Raw genomic sequence first — 16,835 nt, forward strand, 5'->3', positions numbered from 1 at the left:
GATCCACCTTTATGCCTTTTAGTCAAGAAAAGCAATATAAATCCAGATGTTTCTTGCAAATTTTTACAAACATACGTTAGTCAGTATTCACAACCCACCACACAGCAAGGGAAACTTGTTGACTTCAGAGTGCAGTTGCAAAATAGTCTATTGGTAAGAACAATAATTGCAGACCTCAGTTCTGGAGAAAACAAGGGCCGTAAAGCGAATGTGAGTTTGGCAGCCGTGCTGACTGTACTTACCTGGAAGCAAGCCCCACTGAGATTTTACTTCCCAATAAACAGCTAGGACAAGGATCATAACTGGCAAACTTTAAGCTGTGTGCATTTTTGCTGTTCAGCTGACTTCAGGGAGCCTACTAAGGAATATAAGAAACCGTTCAAAGTTGACACTGAGTGCAATGTATGTGCAGAGAAGCATGCAGATGAGCCCCACAGGAGTCAGCAGAAGGGCATTTTTTTTTCCTTTTGCACCATTTCTGCTCTGCCAGACAGGCAGCATCATGATGAAACCATTCATATTAAAGACAGGATGAAAAAAGGGTAAATAATGTAACTGTTACAATGAATTTGACACAGTTTTATGGACTCAAACAACAATGAAAAACAACCAGTGTATGCCTATTGATTCCCAAAACAAATGAATTCAGGTCATTTGTAGGCTGATTTTCAACCTTGTCAGATTCCAAAGGCAATGAAAAGATTTGAACAATTTGGCCTGTCATTTGGATTTGCTTGTGATTAACAGAGATTGGCAGAGTCCCTATATGGATGAGTCTTTTCTATGTTTTTTAAAAAGTAAAGGACCCCTGACAGTTAAGTCCAGTCACAAATGACTCTGGGGTTGTGGCGCTCATCTTGCTTTACTGGCCGAGGGAGCCGACGTTTGTCCGCAGACAGTTTTTCTGGGTCATGTGACCAGCATGACTAAGCTGCTTCTGGCAAAAACAGAGCAGCACACAGAAACGGCATTTATCTTCCCTTCTACTTGCACTTTGACGTGCTTTCGAACTGCTAGGTTGGCAGGAGCTGGGTCACAGTGCCACCCGCGTCCCTATTTTCTATGTTTTTAGTGGTTCTCAATTTTATGTGTAAACTGCCTTGAGTCCTGTGAGGGAAAGAGGCAGGGAATAATAATAATAATAATAGTGTTAGGTGCACTGAAGCACAATGCCTGGTACTGCTAGGGGAATGATCCTCTATCTGAAGGATCCTAAATACAGTAATCTCATGCTTAAACCAATTCACAGATGGTCTACATACCAATGACCCTGGTTGGATGTAATTCAAACTTCCACTGACCAATGGCAAAACCCCATTGCAGGTGTGCAACAATATTCTTTCCTGATTAAACTTGTCTTTATTCCTCTTTCATGTGCAACAAAACATATGAACTGAGCCTCAGAGGAAAGAATACTAGAGGGTAATCTCTTTGGAGTTCAAGCATTTTGGCATGAGGATGTGGTGAATCAGTGTGTGTGTGTAACAAAAAAAGTGTGGCTTCCAAGTCTATCTTGCTGCATTTAACAGCAATAAAAAGCAGCTTAGTCAGGTGCTTTTTAAACTGAGCAATGCAAATACACACAACAGGGGAAATCTGGAGATTCTTAGAGTGCTTTGACTCTGGGGCAGAGGCAATCAGCCTAAAACAGGGGGCCAAAACTAACAGAAATCACATTGCTGTCTGTAATCCAAAGATTGTCATGGTTTCCATGTCACCCCTGTTATTGCAGGGCACAGCTAGCTCTCTTGCTCCTGGCCCTGGTGTTTGCCTGGATCATTTTGCTGAGTTACTCTCGGTGTGGATTCCAGCTATCAAAACATTACAGACCACTTTTAACTCTTGATTCTCCCTCCCTCCACTTCTTTCTAAGTATTTCTTCATTGCTCTAGTGAGCTACGTCACTCGCAAGCCTGCCAGATGGATTTTCTCTGTGTCTTTCTGGAACATGTGGGAGAGATACATTTAAGCTGTTTTTGTTTGGGAAACCTTGGCTCAGGCAGATACATAATTCAGCACCTCAAAGTGTACGATAGAACTAATCCCCCCCACTTAAAAGTTGACTGCAACACTGCCATGGTGAGAATAAGAGCTGGTTTTGGAGATTATACTTTTAATACTTTTACTGAGTTCACCAATAGTCATAATCTTGTTGAGGGAAGTCGCTTAGAAGGTCCAGATAATCTTTCCCCTTGCCGCTGTGGAATGGGAAGCTGTGGATAAACACCACCCTAGCTTGGCTACGCCTGTGGAAGTCAGGATTAAAAGTTTAGTGGTTCTGAGACTTGTGGTCTGGGATGTAACATATAGAAACAAGACAGAGTTTATAATCTCTGTGGGTTATAACATTGAATATTGCAGGGGTGTGTGTGTGTGGGGGGGTCATCATAAGACACAGTGTATGAGTTTGCAAGCTTGTTTCTGGACTGCACCATTTCCCATTGTAAAGGAGAGACTTCCAGTCATATAGCATGCCCATCAAGCTGTCCTAACACCCCCCCCCCCGGAACATTCTGTTTTTCTCACAAGAGGACAGTGGCTAAAATGGCCTCTGTGACCTCGTGTGATTTCAGGCCGCACTCTTGCCCTCGAAAAATGCTTTTTAGCAGGGTGGGGGGAGCTATCTTACACAGTGCCCTAAAACATGCATTTTTTTTTTGGTGCTGTGCCTGAAGAAAGCATTTTTTTGGGAGGCTGAGATCTAATGTGGGTTATTTGACTCACGTGGGACCTCAGCACCGGAAGAGGGTGTCCTGGCACTCTTGCCCTCGAAAAATGCTTTTTAGCAGGGTGGGGGGAGCTATCTTACACAGTGCCCTAAAACATGCATTTTTTTTTGGTGCTGTGCCTGAAGAAAGCATTTTTTTGGGAGGCTGAGATCTAATGTGGGTTACTTGACTCACGTGGGACCTCAGCACCGGAAGAGGGTGTCCTGGTTTTGGGCTTCTTTGTATTGGAGGTTATTATATAGTACATGAAAGAACAGCCTGCTCAGAGAAAAGCCCTAGCCTATCAGACATCAAATATGCAGGGAGTTTAACCCTGGGATCCTGGCATCTTGTCTGAAGTGGTAATATAGCACAGTGAAGTGACTGTAAGGATTGACCTGCAGCTGCTGAGCCTAAGCAACTGGTGGTCTAATGCGGGTGGGGCTCTCTTGGCCATACGTCACTGCTGGTTGCTGATAGGTGGACAGGCAAGGCAGCGGAAAACCAATCCAACGCTTCTGGTGCTGTGTCAGCACACCATGCCGAGCTCCCTGCTGCCTTGCCTCTCCCATTGTCTTTTGGTAACCAACAGCAATGTGCTGCGTTGGGAAGTCAGGAAAGAAACGTAGCCCCACCCTGCTGGCCCCTACTGTCCTAAGCACTTGAACCTAAGCCCATATTCAAATGTATCCTCTCAATTTCAGTAGGACTCACTCCCTCACCCCAAACATGTTTTCTCAGAAGATGCAATTGATTTCAAGGATCCCCACCCCCCTAAATAATCACACTTAGGTTTGCAACTTTGGACTTCCCTTACAGTCTTTGGAGTATGCCCTCTGAAACAGTAGTGAAATCATTATTTCATAAATCTCCCAAACCAGACATCAATTCCACTGCTAGCCGAAATGAGACCAGAACATTTTTATTACCTGTTAAATTGGCTTGGAAAGCACATTCATATGTATTCTCCAAAGTAACAGAACACAACATATATATTCCACTGCAATTTGGCAGAATTAAATAGTGTTGTTTCAACATTTTTAGCCTCAAACAATCATTGTTTAGTTCTTGTTGAATGCTCATTTTGTTAACATGTTGCGATGGCTGCGTACACCACTTGAGATGCAGATTAGATTATATTGACACATGGATTTGTAGTTTCCTTGCAAAGCAGATGGCGTATTTTGAAGACCTTATTGCTTCTTTGTGGCAACATGTTAACTGGAATTTGCTTGCTGTGCTATTGGCTTAGTAGCTGTTTTTTTAAGCTAGAAGTTTGGAGACGTTATTGTGCAATTGCTTGGTTTGGATGCCAACATCTGGACACATTAACCTAATCAAACATTTGGTGTTCATATTAGCATGAATCTGTACAAAGTACTTTGATGGAATGGCCATGCAAATATAGCATTAGTTTTCTTGGCGTTGGTTTTCATTTTATGTTTTTTTGTTTTAACTTTATCTGTGATGTGGTCCTCTTGAGTAAATAGTGTCCTGTTGTCAGAGGCATTAAGTGTGTACCTTGATTAGTCAGGTGCCTTGGGACAAATGCCCAGGACAGGATCTCTGGCTTCATGTGCATAAATATGGAGCCAGCACTTTCCCTGCCTCTATAGTAACCTTTGGCACTTGTTATTCTCTCCTGTTATTAAGATGCCTATTATCATGATGGACAGAGCAGGGTATATGAAGACAGAAGGCTTCTATGTATATTGCAAGGAGCCCAGGAGCATGCTCCCCACTTCTCTCTCTCAGAGATGTTTGATCTACCCACTGTCAAGGCTAGAGGTTGAGTTGTTATGTCGCTTATAAGGAAGCAGTGTAACCCAAGTGAAGTATGTTAAATTTCCCCACAGCAGTGAATAGCAGAAATTTAGCTATACTGGAGAAATTATTCGGGCCCTGATAGGATGGCAGTGGGGGTTCAACATACTTTCTGCCTCTTGTGATCTGCAGTGATCCCAGTCCCTACGCCCCATTTTAGGTTCTGTTCATTGGTCATGCTATGATGGAATGTTATTGCGTGTGTTTATTGTTATGATAACATTCAGTGCTACCAATGATATGTACAGTACCATCAAGGTACATAGTGCTTTGCAAAGTTTCGTAAGAAGAGAGAGGGAGATTACTGCTTGCAAGAAACTGAAATCTAAATGTTGACAATGAGAGAGTCGAAACAAATGGGGTTTGGGAGGGAAGGACAAGAGTAAATGGCTGGCTGAAGTTACAGGTACTTAGGTTGGCTACGATTGATGTTATAGTTATAGTTGGGCTGAGTACTAAGTAGTTAAGCCAAATGTTACAGGAAAATGTGAGACTTGAGGAGGGATCTGGCAGAGGGAGAGAGAAACAAAGGGCAGGACCTGAATCTTCAGGGAATGAGATCCAAGGTACAAGAGACAGCTGGGAAGAATGGACAAAGAGAACATTTTGTTTAAGTGAATAGGATACTTTTTTTAATGGGGAGAGACACATTGAGAGATATGGGCAGGAAGATCCTCATAACAAATTTCATCACAGCAGATTCATGCTTCCAATTCAATGTCAATGTCCCATTTTTAATTTACCATATATAGTATTATGCGCGTGCTCGTGTACACACACACATACACACACACACACACACACTGCTCAGGGCAGTATACATAAAACCAGCTAATTATAGCTGTGTGACCAGTAAGGAAAAATATACATAATTAATTTATTATTACAATAATCCTGGAAGTAAATGTTTTTTCCCCCATTTAAAAACCATTTTAGGAATGTGACACAGCCACCCATGCAAAGAAGTAAAGGTGCCCTTTGTTTCTCTTCTTGTAGGCGATGTCTTCCATATGACTTCTCCCAACAAGCTAACCTTTGAAGAAGCTAAAGAACAATGTGAGGCAAACGGTGCAGTTCTCGCTTCTGTTGGTGATCTACATGCCGCTTGGAGAAATGGCTTTGACCAATGTGACTATGGCTGGTTGGCTGATGGCAGTGTGCGCTATCCTGTTTCTGTGGCAAGGATCCAGTGTGGTGGAGGTTTGCTTGGAGTGCGAACCTTGTATCGCTATGAGAATCAAACATACTTCCCTCCCCAAGACAGCAGATTTGATGCCTACTGCTTTCTACGTAAGTTTATTTAATGATTAAGAATGTATAACTATCACAATTTTTTTAAAGGGAAAAAAAGACATACTATAACCTGCCAATGTACTGGATTCACTTTCTTGTGGTTTATTGTTTTCTTTATTTGTCCAATTTCTATCTGACCCTTCCTCCAGGATTGCAGACACAGTACTGATAAAACATTAAAAACCTCAACAACTAAAAACATTATTTAAAAAAAAAAAAACAGTTGAAAACATTCTAAACCAGTGATCTCAAGGTTGTCAGGAACAGTGTGTTTCAGCCATCAAATGCCTGGGTAACACCAGAATGCTTTTAAATTTCTCCTGCAAGTCATGAAGGAGGGAGATAGACACACCTCACTAGGGAGGGGATTATACAAAGGGAGAACTGCCCCGTCATAGGCACCACCAACCATGCATAAAAGCAGCTCTTGACGGAGGCTTTACACACCAAGCAAAGGAGCTCAGCTGAAATAATTCCTGAAGTAACATTGTCTATAGATATTTCATTGTGGAGCAGAAGGAAATGTTGATATAAGCTTGAACCTCTGCTTTGTGAACTGCCACCTCTTGGAAAAACATTTGATCAACCACCCAAAGGTTGATTGCAGTTTCTAAGGGTTAGATAGTAGATTAACAAGCTTGACTGAACCATTACTTTCTTTGGAGTTTTGAGAGAAAACCTGCGATTCTTCCTGATTGCTGTGAGCACACACACTTCTCTGATGGTTTCATTGAACCAGGGTTGGCTGTAACTGCCTTGAATAGGGGTCTGGTTCTTTTCTCTTTTCTCATGCAACCCCTGCTCTGCTCAGTACAGTACTGGATCGTACCCAACAGAGTTGTCTCATTAGCGTTCGCGGTGCGGTGCGGAGGAACCCTTTGTGCTGTGGGCTAGATCTTTATCTCCCCCCCCCCCACAGGCTAGCTTTGAGAGGTGGACAGGACCACCCACATTCCCGTCATGATAACCAATTGATGAGCGGAAGGTTCAATCCTGCTTCAATTGCTTATGTGGCTTTAATCGTTTTCATGACCCCCACCTGTCCCCAGTCTACTACCTTAAGAAGTAAACTAAGTCCAAGCTTTTGTTCCATGGACAGAAACATCCTCAAATTTTAAGCCTGTGAGAATTACACCTGGCGAGAATCAGGTTCATTTAATGCTAGCCAATGGCAAGAGGAAGTGCAACATTTTGTACAGTGAAAGAGTGCTTTAACAAGCTGTGCAGGCATCTTGGATTGCCCCCGTTATTAAATTGCTACACTCCCTGCTCATCCCCATATTCGACTCCTCGGAAAAAGCGACTAATCCTCTTTGCAAAGAATACCTTTGGAATTTAAAGCAAAGCACAGTTTATAATTGCAACCATTTATATCACATTAGAGGATGTTAATTGTGGGGATAGAGGTGAGGACAGAAAACACTGCACTCACTTCTCAGAAAGACAAAATGCAGCTAAGACATCTAGCTAGCAGCAGTGCCTGAAGTCTGTAGAACAGATGTTCGTACAGTAAAAAGCAATGACGTCACCCTTTTACTGTGCCCCTTTCCCCCTCGCTTTGGAGCAGGAGATGTTCTCATTTACTTAACCTTCCTGCTTTTATGCCACATGTTATGTATTTACTCTAATGTGGAGGGCTCAAATCCTACCCCTTTACTCAGGGAGTTGCCCCATTCTGGAGCCATTGATGTAAAGATTTGCATTGCAATGTCACTCCCAGCAAAGCCAGGAAATCAGGAGGGGCGGGGGGGGGGGAGGGGAGGCCTCAGAGAAGCCAAGGAGACTCTGGTGTTTTCACATCCAGCAAAGCAAAGGATCTTTGCCAGAAAAGGCATCTGTCTTAATAATTATAAAAAAACAAACAAACATGGCTGTCAACAAAGCAGACAGCCTTTTCTTTGTGTCTCAGCAAGGAACTGATTGTGAGTAAAACCTTTCTTTGGAGCAAAATGAATGTTTTAAAATCAACATTTCTTTTAAGTTAAGGAAAATGAAGCCCTGATTTTATTTTTATTTTTCAAAAAAATCTGAGCAACCAGTTCCAGTAAGGATAAATTACAAGGTATCTGCTACTAATGTAAACACAGTTGTAATATTTAGATGATCTTAACTCACGTTGATACGAGTGGGGAACAAATGCTTAACTGTGGGCTAAAGCCCGAGTGGTTTCTCCTACATGTCCAGCTTCTTCTGGATGACGCTTCTAGTAAGTACCCAAAATATAACTTAACGCTAATGGAATTATATTTAAGCCCTCGCTTAATTTGATTTTGCATTGCAGCGCCTGGAATATATATATGGCCTTAACCTTGGCAAGTAAAAGCAGGCAATTGAAATAGTGAGTCTGATCCCCATATCCACGTGTGCCAGATGTGCAAGGGCTCTGGGCTTTTCTTTATAAATTTCATTCTGACTTTCGTTTCTCTCACTCCTGGACTACCAGATTGCTTTCTGTACTTGCAGCAAGTCTATGAAAAAGAAGTTTTAGATGTTGGGAGCTGAAAGCAGCTGTGCCAAGAAAGCCCCAAGTGGATGTGCAAATGCTCTTTACTTTTTTGGATCATGCCATATGTGTTTAGTTTTAGTTTTTTTTAAAAAAAGGGGGAAATTCACAGTGCTGACCATAACCACTTTGATCATGGATTTGTTCGTAGAGAAATCACGGGGCTTTCTAAAATGCTAATCATTTTCATGTTCTCTTTTGGGTATGGAGCCAATCCCACTGGCATTATCGAAATCTAATACAAGAACTTCTGAGGATCTGAGCCTAGAGTTCCCTTGCCCTTTATAGACACTACTAACCCTATTGTTCCAATATGATTACACCATTGCACACCTAAAAAATAGTGGTTCTAGCTCTGGAATTTCTTTCCCTTTCACAGTTTCTCACCTGTTGCTCAAACCTGTATTCTGATCATTTAACAAATTTGTTTCTTGTTCGCTTCATGAATACCAGAAGACCTCACATTCTTTCATTGTCTCTCCAGACAGACGGATGCCAGCAACAATAAGCAGCCCATTTAACTTGCCGTCTATCTAGTTTGTGCTATTAATCACAGTAGCCAGGAAGAATGTCATAGAGGGGTTCCCTAACAGGGTATCATGGCAATGTCTAACCCCCTGTTAGTCCAGACCATCTGGTAGTCAGTGACATAAATTAAGCCAGTCGAAAGAGTTTCTGATTGAGAAAAGAAACCACCCTGGTAGCAGCAGATATACACGAGTGATTTGTTACTTCCACCTTTTGTACTTCCTGTGTAACATCAGTCAGAACTTGCACATCTCTGTGCATGGAGGTGTGAACGTCAAATGCATTTATGGCTCATACAGAAGATGAATGAATTATTGCTTCCAGTATTACATATCAGAACATTAGAAGCTGCCTTGTACTGTTTGCGTTGTCAAATCATTCATCTTTCTAGCTCAGTACTATTTACACTGGCAGTAGCTCCTTGGAGTTCCTTGCAGGTGCTTCTCCCACCCCTACCTGGAGATGCCAGAGATTGAACCAGAACCTTTGCATGCAAAGCAGCTGTTGTATCACAAGTTCCAAGTAAACACCTATGCTTATTTATTAAATTTATGTAGCACTCAGCTATAAGGCTTTCTGAACCATTGTGTTCATGCACATTTTACGTTTCTCCATAACTCTGTATTTTATTGTACCGGTATTTTTAATGTGTATGATCTTGTTCTCTAATTAGTCTAGAGAACAAAATCATATGCACTAAAATACAATATAAAACTAAATGATGAGCACATCTTCTTTGCCCCCTAAAACTACATGATAGTTGCGTGCTAAGCAAAAAAGTTAGAAGGTAAAGAAAGAGAGAACATTTAAAACAATGCAATAAAACACCACATACAAAATAAAAGCATACAATATGAGATGTTATGGACAGAGTTGTCTGCTGCCTGAAGGCTAGGAGGAGGGTGTCCACATTATGTATTTTAATAACTGTTGGAAGCCACCCAGAGTGGCTGGGGGGACCCAGCCAGATGGGCGGGGTATATTATTATTATTATTATTATTATTATTATTATTATTATTATTATTATCCTTGTTGGACAAGGAGCTCCATAGCTGAGGAGGGGGTACAACCAAGAAGGCTTAATCCAGATTTTGGGGACAGTTGGATAATCTCAGTTTCTAAAGTTTCCTCTGTTGCCCTCATCAGTAGGGCACAATCTTAGTAATGCTGATGCTGAATCTGGACTGTTATTTAAAAGGCCTTTTGTGTATTAAAAAGTCTTTGCTGGGAGAGGAAGCATTAAAGAAAAATGTGAAGAGGGACTTATAATGAATGCTGATTCTTCTTAACTATAGTAAAGCAAAACACAACTTTAGCCAAAAACAATTTGTCCCTAATGGATCCTGGTTTTGTGGTCAGACATAAGAGTATTTTGGAAGATTTCCCTCCTTTTTCTTAATACCTAACCCTAATGAAGTCAACCACAGTCTGTCCATTGATTTGTAAGCTTTGGCCAAAGTGTACAAAACCAAAGTAATTTGCTTTCTTTTTTCCTTCTTTTACTTAAGGGTTTTAATGCTGCTTTTCAGCCATGACTGCCAAAACAATAGAAAATGCAGTGGACAGTCCATCTCATAATAAAACAGAAACAAATACCGGTAATCCCTCTACAAACCTGATGGATTAAAGAGCACCCACGACCAGTTCTAGAGCATGCCTCACATACAAAAGGTCTCAGGTTCAACTTCCAGTATCTCAAGATGAACTCCTTTCTGAAAAACAGGAGGGCTGATGTCATTCAATGCAAGGCAGTGCTGAGCTAGATTGAGCAATGGCCTGACTGCAGCTTCCCATGTTTCAATATCTTCACAGATCTCTTAAAAGTCACAATAAAACTGGCCTGGTATTTTTTCCTAGGCAAGGAATTTAAAGATTCAGTTAACCACCGGAAAAACCTCTATTTTTGTAGTTAATCTAACCTCATATGGTGGTGGAACCCAAAGCAATATCAGTCCTGAACTTCTGAATTTGCAGACAAGGGCTAGTGCAAGCCCTGCTTGCCCATGAGGCAAGGTGAGGCAGATGCCTCAGGCAGCAGATCTGACCTTCTCTGCTAGCACTTGCTGCGTCCTCCTCCTCCGCACCCGCTTTCCACCATAGCTGCTTCCTCCACTCCTGGCCACCCTCTTTGCCACCATGGCCGCCACCTCTGTGGCTACTTGCCACTGCCACCACTACCTCTGTGCCCAGCCACGGCGTTAGATGAGTGCGGAGGAGGAGGAGGAGGAGGAGTGGCTGATGTCAGAGGAGGAGACCAGGGACAGAAAAGACTGCTGTGGCAGCGGGGCAGGGGGGAGACATTTTCTTTTTTTGCCTGAAGTGGCAAAATATCTTGGGCTGGTCCTGGGTTACCATATGTAGAAGATCATCCCAAGTATCCTGTACATCATTAACAAGTTGTAATGATGTACAATGTACATCATTGTAGTTGGTCTACTTTAAAAAAGAAAAGAAAAGAAAAAGAAAACACTTTTTAGGCACACATAGCTAAATAAGTAATTGAAATTCTTGGGACGTTTGTTTTACTGAGAAGCATGATTCAGCTGGAACTCTGTCAGGATTGCACCCTCCACCCCTCCAGACCAGCTGTGAGGAGGAGATCAGAAGCTTTCTCTTCTGATTTTGACTGACCAGTGTTATGTCCAAATCCATACAAACTGCAGTAAGCCTTAGTTATGCTTCACTGAAACAAGCCAACATCAAACCTCAGTGTACGTACCTTGGCTTGTGTCAACAAACCATGGTTAATGTTAAGCATACACTTTAGGGTCAGACCATAATGCTGAATTGTGGTTAATTGAAAATGGAAGCAAACACTTTCCAATCTTCTTGTGGCTGTCCCAGAGGAGGAGGGAGGAGGTCAGGAGCCCAAGACTTACCTAGACTTGTTCTCATAACGATAAACCACAGTTCACCATTAAATTGCACGTAGCCATTGTGCTTGTACATATAAAATGTAGTGTGGCGAGGGGATGGAAAAGTATATTCTGGTATATTCTGAGATATAATTTCACACTGTTCAGTGTCCCTTATTTACATGGGTTTGCAGAAGGAAGAAGAGGACGTCAATTCTCACACTGGATTGCTGTACTATTAAAAAGGGCACTGTGTTGTGACAGGGAGCAATTACTGTGCAGTAGCTTGTTTGGGGAATTAGGCCATTTTCTCAGACCACTGATTTCCCATGCATATGGCTGCATACAAAGATAACAGGCATCATGGAGACCGTTTTAAAGCAGCAGCTCCTCTTATCTCCTAATTTCATCTGTTCCTTTTTGGTAAATGTTATTTAGCTTAATTCAGAATCACTGCACTGCACAGTAAGCAACCCGGAAGCAAGTGTGCTACCACACCATTCTGTGATCTAATATTTAACAATTCTCCAACTTTTAAAAAAGGTTATCCAATGAAGAACAAGTTTGTTTTAATATAAAAACAAAGGAAATATGTGGAATGTTTTTGTTTTTTAAGCATAGAAACCTCTTCCAGTTGCAAAAGACTTCATCCCAGATCAGCTTCATTCAGGTTGTGCATAATGTAAAAGAACACTATTTTTTTTTTTAAAAAAAAAAGAACTCAAGATATACTTTGATGTAAGCAGCTGTCGGTGAGATAATTTGCTTTCTTGCTGTATTAGATGTGGATATTTTATTAGGAAAAACTGCCTCATGTCTTGCATTAGAAGGAGCACAAAGAAGATATCCCACTGAACATATGATTCTGGGAGCTTAGTAATGCAAAACATCTGTACAGTGAGGGAGTCTGTTAAAGCTGGAGCAGAGCCTTTTAGAAAGGAAACACCCTTCTCTGGGCAGGTCATCTTCTTTTAGGCAAAAGGCAGATGAAATGCAGAGAATATCTTCTTTGAGACGAAACAGCTTTAACATCCATCCATCCATCCCCTTTCTCTCTCTCTTTTAAAAAAGTCAAATTCAGAAATTTAAAGCTTGTATCTTCTGAACTGTGCTGTTAATTAAACAACATTCAATGATGGTGCAATAATCCTGGATTAAAATATTGCTGCCAGTTGACAGAAACCAGATTGTAGCTGAATTGTGCTGAGTAAATATTTTCTGGAAATATTCGTTGAAATTTAAACAGTAGAATAAGTGCCGAGGCTTTTATTTGTTGTGTCTGACATTTTTACTCTCTCTTTTTTAAAGCTTAAAAGGGGTATAATGCATAAAATATAGGTGCTTATACAAATTAGGAATGGTATCCCACCTTACTTTGAGAACTGCACTGTATAATACAAATGACTAAAGCAGAAAGTGTTTGAATTCAGATGTGATAGTGGAGGCAGCTGGAGTACAATAACTTCAGGTCAGCAAAAATGAGAGTCATTTCACAGATCAGTGGACCATGGGGCAGCCACTTAAATTCCTTTGCATATTTATTTAGCACATGCATATCCTGCCCAGCTTCTAAGGAACCCAGGGAAACATACATAGGTTTATCCCGTTTTGTCCTTAAAGCTAGTGCTTTCTTTGTGACAGTACCCATTGGTATGGAGTACCTTCAGATCATTGCTGTTGATGCCTTGACCACCATTTTGTGCTGGTACACACAGTACTTTTATCAACATAGGAGCAGCAGTGCTGCCTCATTTTATTTTACCAAAACAACAACAACAACACTGCTTTTAGCAGCTGTTTGAGGTAGGTTGTCCTGGAAGAGTAAATATCGATCCAAGGTCTTCCGGCAAGCTTTGTGACTAAGCATATGACCAGCCATTCAAACCAATTCAGGCTTTTATTTTAACATGGAGAGGCAAATTCCCATTTGAAGTAGCGTGAAAAAAGTTCGAATCTGTGTGACAGTGGTTCCATATGACCGATTTACCATAAGCAGAAAACTACCACATACAAGACTTTTAAGTCACTGCTATGGACTAGTGGGAATTCATAATTCATTTAAACTACATTGGATTGAATTGCTTCACTCTAGAAGTACATGGGACTAAATTAGCTTAATTACAGTTGCTTTTTGATCAAGATGCTCAGTAAATACATTTTGGGAGTGCCTGACATATAGTAAAGATACAGTAGAGATAAAGGATGCTTGTTCAGAATTAATTTATTTAAAATGCTTCTTACATTTAAGATACTGTAGTAAGCATGACATTCATTTTAATTGTCTTTCTTTTTTATAGCTAAGGCGAATGATTCTGCAACTGTTGAACCGAATATACCTTTGGAAAGTGGATCTTCCAATTTATTAACTGAACAAATCGCTTCTAAAACTAATCTTGAACCTCATGTCTCTTCGGTCACACAAGGAATGTCCAAGGCAAAACCGGAAGAGAAGGTACCTAAGCAGATTATTAGTTTATCCACTGTTCTACCTCAGACTGTTACAGACTTTTCTGATTCATCAGAAGTGACAGAAACAGATACTGCACCAAGTGACCTAGTAGTGATCACACCCACACAAGTTGTCTCTGACCTCAGCGAGAAGAGCTCTGAAAGTCAGACTGAACAAATAGAGGTGGGACCAATAATAACTTCTGTAGACGTTCTACTAAGAAATAACTTGAGTGAACCTGTAGAAACAAAAACTTCTGTTACATTAACAAAGGAAGAAACACATAATGGCATCCAGCCTACAAAAAAATCAATGGAAGCAAAAAGTGACGTAAAACTGACAACCGTTGTCATCCCCAAAGAACTTCTCCCTGATCATCATGAACCTACAGAAGATGATAACAATAGCAATATTTCACCCGATGACAGGCCAGTTGCCTCTAGCACTGTTTCACAATCAGATGTACTCAAAGTGTCAAAGACCTTCGCACATGAGAATGCTACAACTACACCAGGTGTAATAGTCAGTTTATCTGAAAGCAAAATACCACTAACTACTGGATATACAAAGAGCTATGAAACATCATTTAGCTCTGAGTTAGGCTCTATGGAGTTACCAAAGACCACAACCACTGCAACGGAAGTGAATGATACAGTGGCTGGGGTTTTCCCCAAAGCTCAAAAAGAGGATGTGCCAAGGCACCGTGATACAGTAACACCTACCCCAGAGATGCAACAAGAGAAAACTGCAGGAACAGATGATCAGAAATATGATTGGACTTCTGAAGGGAGCTCTGCTGAGCATCAACCAGACTTAGGAATTCCCAGACAAATTGCTACTATTTCCTCAGCAGTGGATATGGAAGGCATATCAGGCACAGAATCAATTATATTTACAAAGATGGTAATTCCTTCTACAACAGCAAAGGAAGAACCTGGCATTTCCCTCATTTCTGAAACCACAGTAGATAAAATTGCTAAAGATGTGGTCACTGTTACTATTCATACAGGCGTCACAGGTACGAAAACAGAGGCTACAACAGCTATTCAGGAGGAACCTGGTGCTAGAGATCAAGCTGTGGAAAAACTGGCTACTGTCCCAGACTCTACTGCAGTGATTTCAACTTTGCTTTTGACACCTGAAAGTGACTTAACTGCTGAAGGATCTGCATATGAAGGAAAATATGCAACTACTGAGGCTTTGGGCCCAGGTGTCAAAATAACAGTTTATGAAACAGCCACAAAACCTGAACTGTCTCCTGGAATGGATGCTGTCACGGAACGTAAGCTGAAAACGACGGGTGTCCCCCCCAGAAAGGCAAGCACAGAAAGTGAAAAGGATGTACCAACAATCAGATTTGCAGGTCCCTTTCCTACTGAAGCTATTGCTCCTGTCACTGAAAAATCACCTGATGTGGAGACTCTTACAACTCATAGCCCAGAAGGTTCAGGAACGACAGAAGAGGCCGTAGGAACGGAGCCAGTTTTATTCTCGGCTATTGTGACAAGTAAACCGACGGTGGTGAGTGGCATAGCCACAGCTACCATTGCTCCAGTAGACAAGACCCTGACCACTTCACCATCCAAGCCTTTAATTACCAAAACACAGCCAGCCTTACTTGACAGGGAACCTGATGAGGATACGAGTAAAGACATGGTAATAATTGAGGAATCTGTTTCTCCCATTAAAACAACTACTGATGATGATTTTACAGGCAAGACGGCAGAGCCAGAGATTGATACAGAATATTTTACATCATCGAGTGTTACTGCAGTTGCACAGCCTACAGGACCACCCTCTGAGGTTTTAGAGTCTCAGGAAGAGCCTCCTTCTACTTCAGATGCTGACATAGGAGTGGAAAGCAGGCCTGACATAAAAGTGTTTGTTGTTACTATCTCTGGCAATGATACAGGTAAGACTTTGCTTCTCAGGGCCATATGCCCAACCTGATGGACCTTTGGCCATAGCACGTAGTTTTAAAATGTGCTAGAAGATATGTCTTTTATGTCTGGAGCATGAAACTATCTTACACTTCTGTATGTTAGAAATAGTTGATATTTTTGAAATGAGGTATTGGTAATAGTTATTGGCAATATAGATGTGCAAATCATCAGTTGTGGATGTAACAATAATATATGAGAGCTTCCCATCTGATATTAGCAAATCATTGAATTGACTTCCATTATTTGTGGAACAAGGCATTTAATTTCATAGCTTCCACTCCATGCATTACTACTCCTGAGTGTGGCATTGGAGCGTGTTAACATTCCATTAGTCTGTAGCTATTAACAATGGCATCTGCAGTGCTATCAGCTAAACAAGGCGTGGGCTCTTTTTTCTTTGCTTACGCCAAAGGGTGCTATCAAATTGGGGGAAAGAAAAGGGTATTGTGTGAAATTGTCAGGTTGTATTCAGAACAAACATTTGTTTTCTTCTGTTCTGTTCTGTTTTAGCTGAGGGCACTGTCTATGCAGCTTTAATCTTGTGGGTATCCAGAACAGAGATATCAACTGTCACTAATAAGTTATTTAATTTCTTCTGTGTTAAAGAAAAGAGGCCAATGTATCAAATGAAAAGAATTCTGACAGGAGATGTTGTGGGATATTTGAACGTCATCAATGATAACTATGTTTTGAAGTCAGATAGAAACATTATTGGAGAAAATAGCAATGAA

General features: G+C 41.1%; 1 protein-coding gene across 5 annotated transcripts in view; it reads left to right on the plus strand.

Moving 5' to 3' along the window:
* Positions 1-16,835, plus strand: part of VCAN (versican) — a 121,331-nt gene that overhangs the window by 43,559 nt on the left and 60,937 nt on the right. For 4 of the 5 annotated variants that reach the window (XM_033164153.1, XM_033164150.1, XM_033164152.1 and 1 more), the window contains exons 6-7: positions 5,529-5,822; positions 14,010-16,073. In XM_033164153.1, coding sequence (XP_033020044.1) covers positions 5,529-5,822; positions 14,010-16,073 — 2,358 coding nt within the window. The remainder of the gene's footprint in view (positions 1-5,528; positions 5,823-14,009; positions 16,074-16,835) is intronic. The other variant, XM_033164155.1, reaches the window with a different exon arrangement.

The sequence above is a fragment of the Lacerta agilis genome, chromosome 11, assembly GCF_009819535.1.
Source record: "Lacerta agilis isolate rLacAgi1 chromosome 11, rLacAgi1.pri, whole genome shotgun sequence".
Taxonomy (NCBI): domain Eukaryota; kingdom Metazoa; phylum Chordata; class Lepidosauria; order Squamata; family Lacertidae; genus Lacerta; species Lacerta agilis.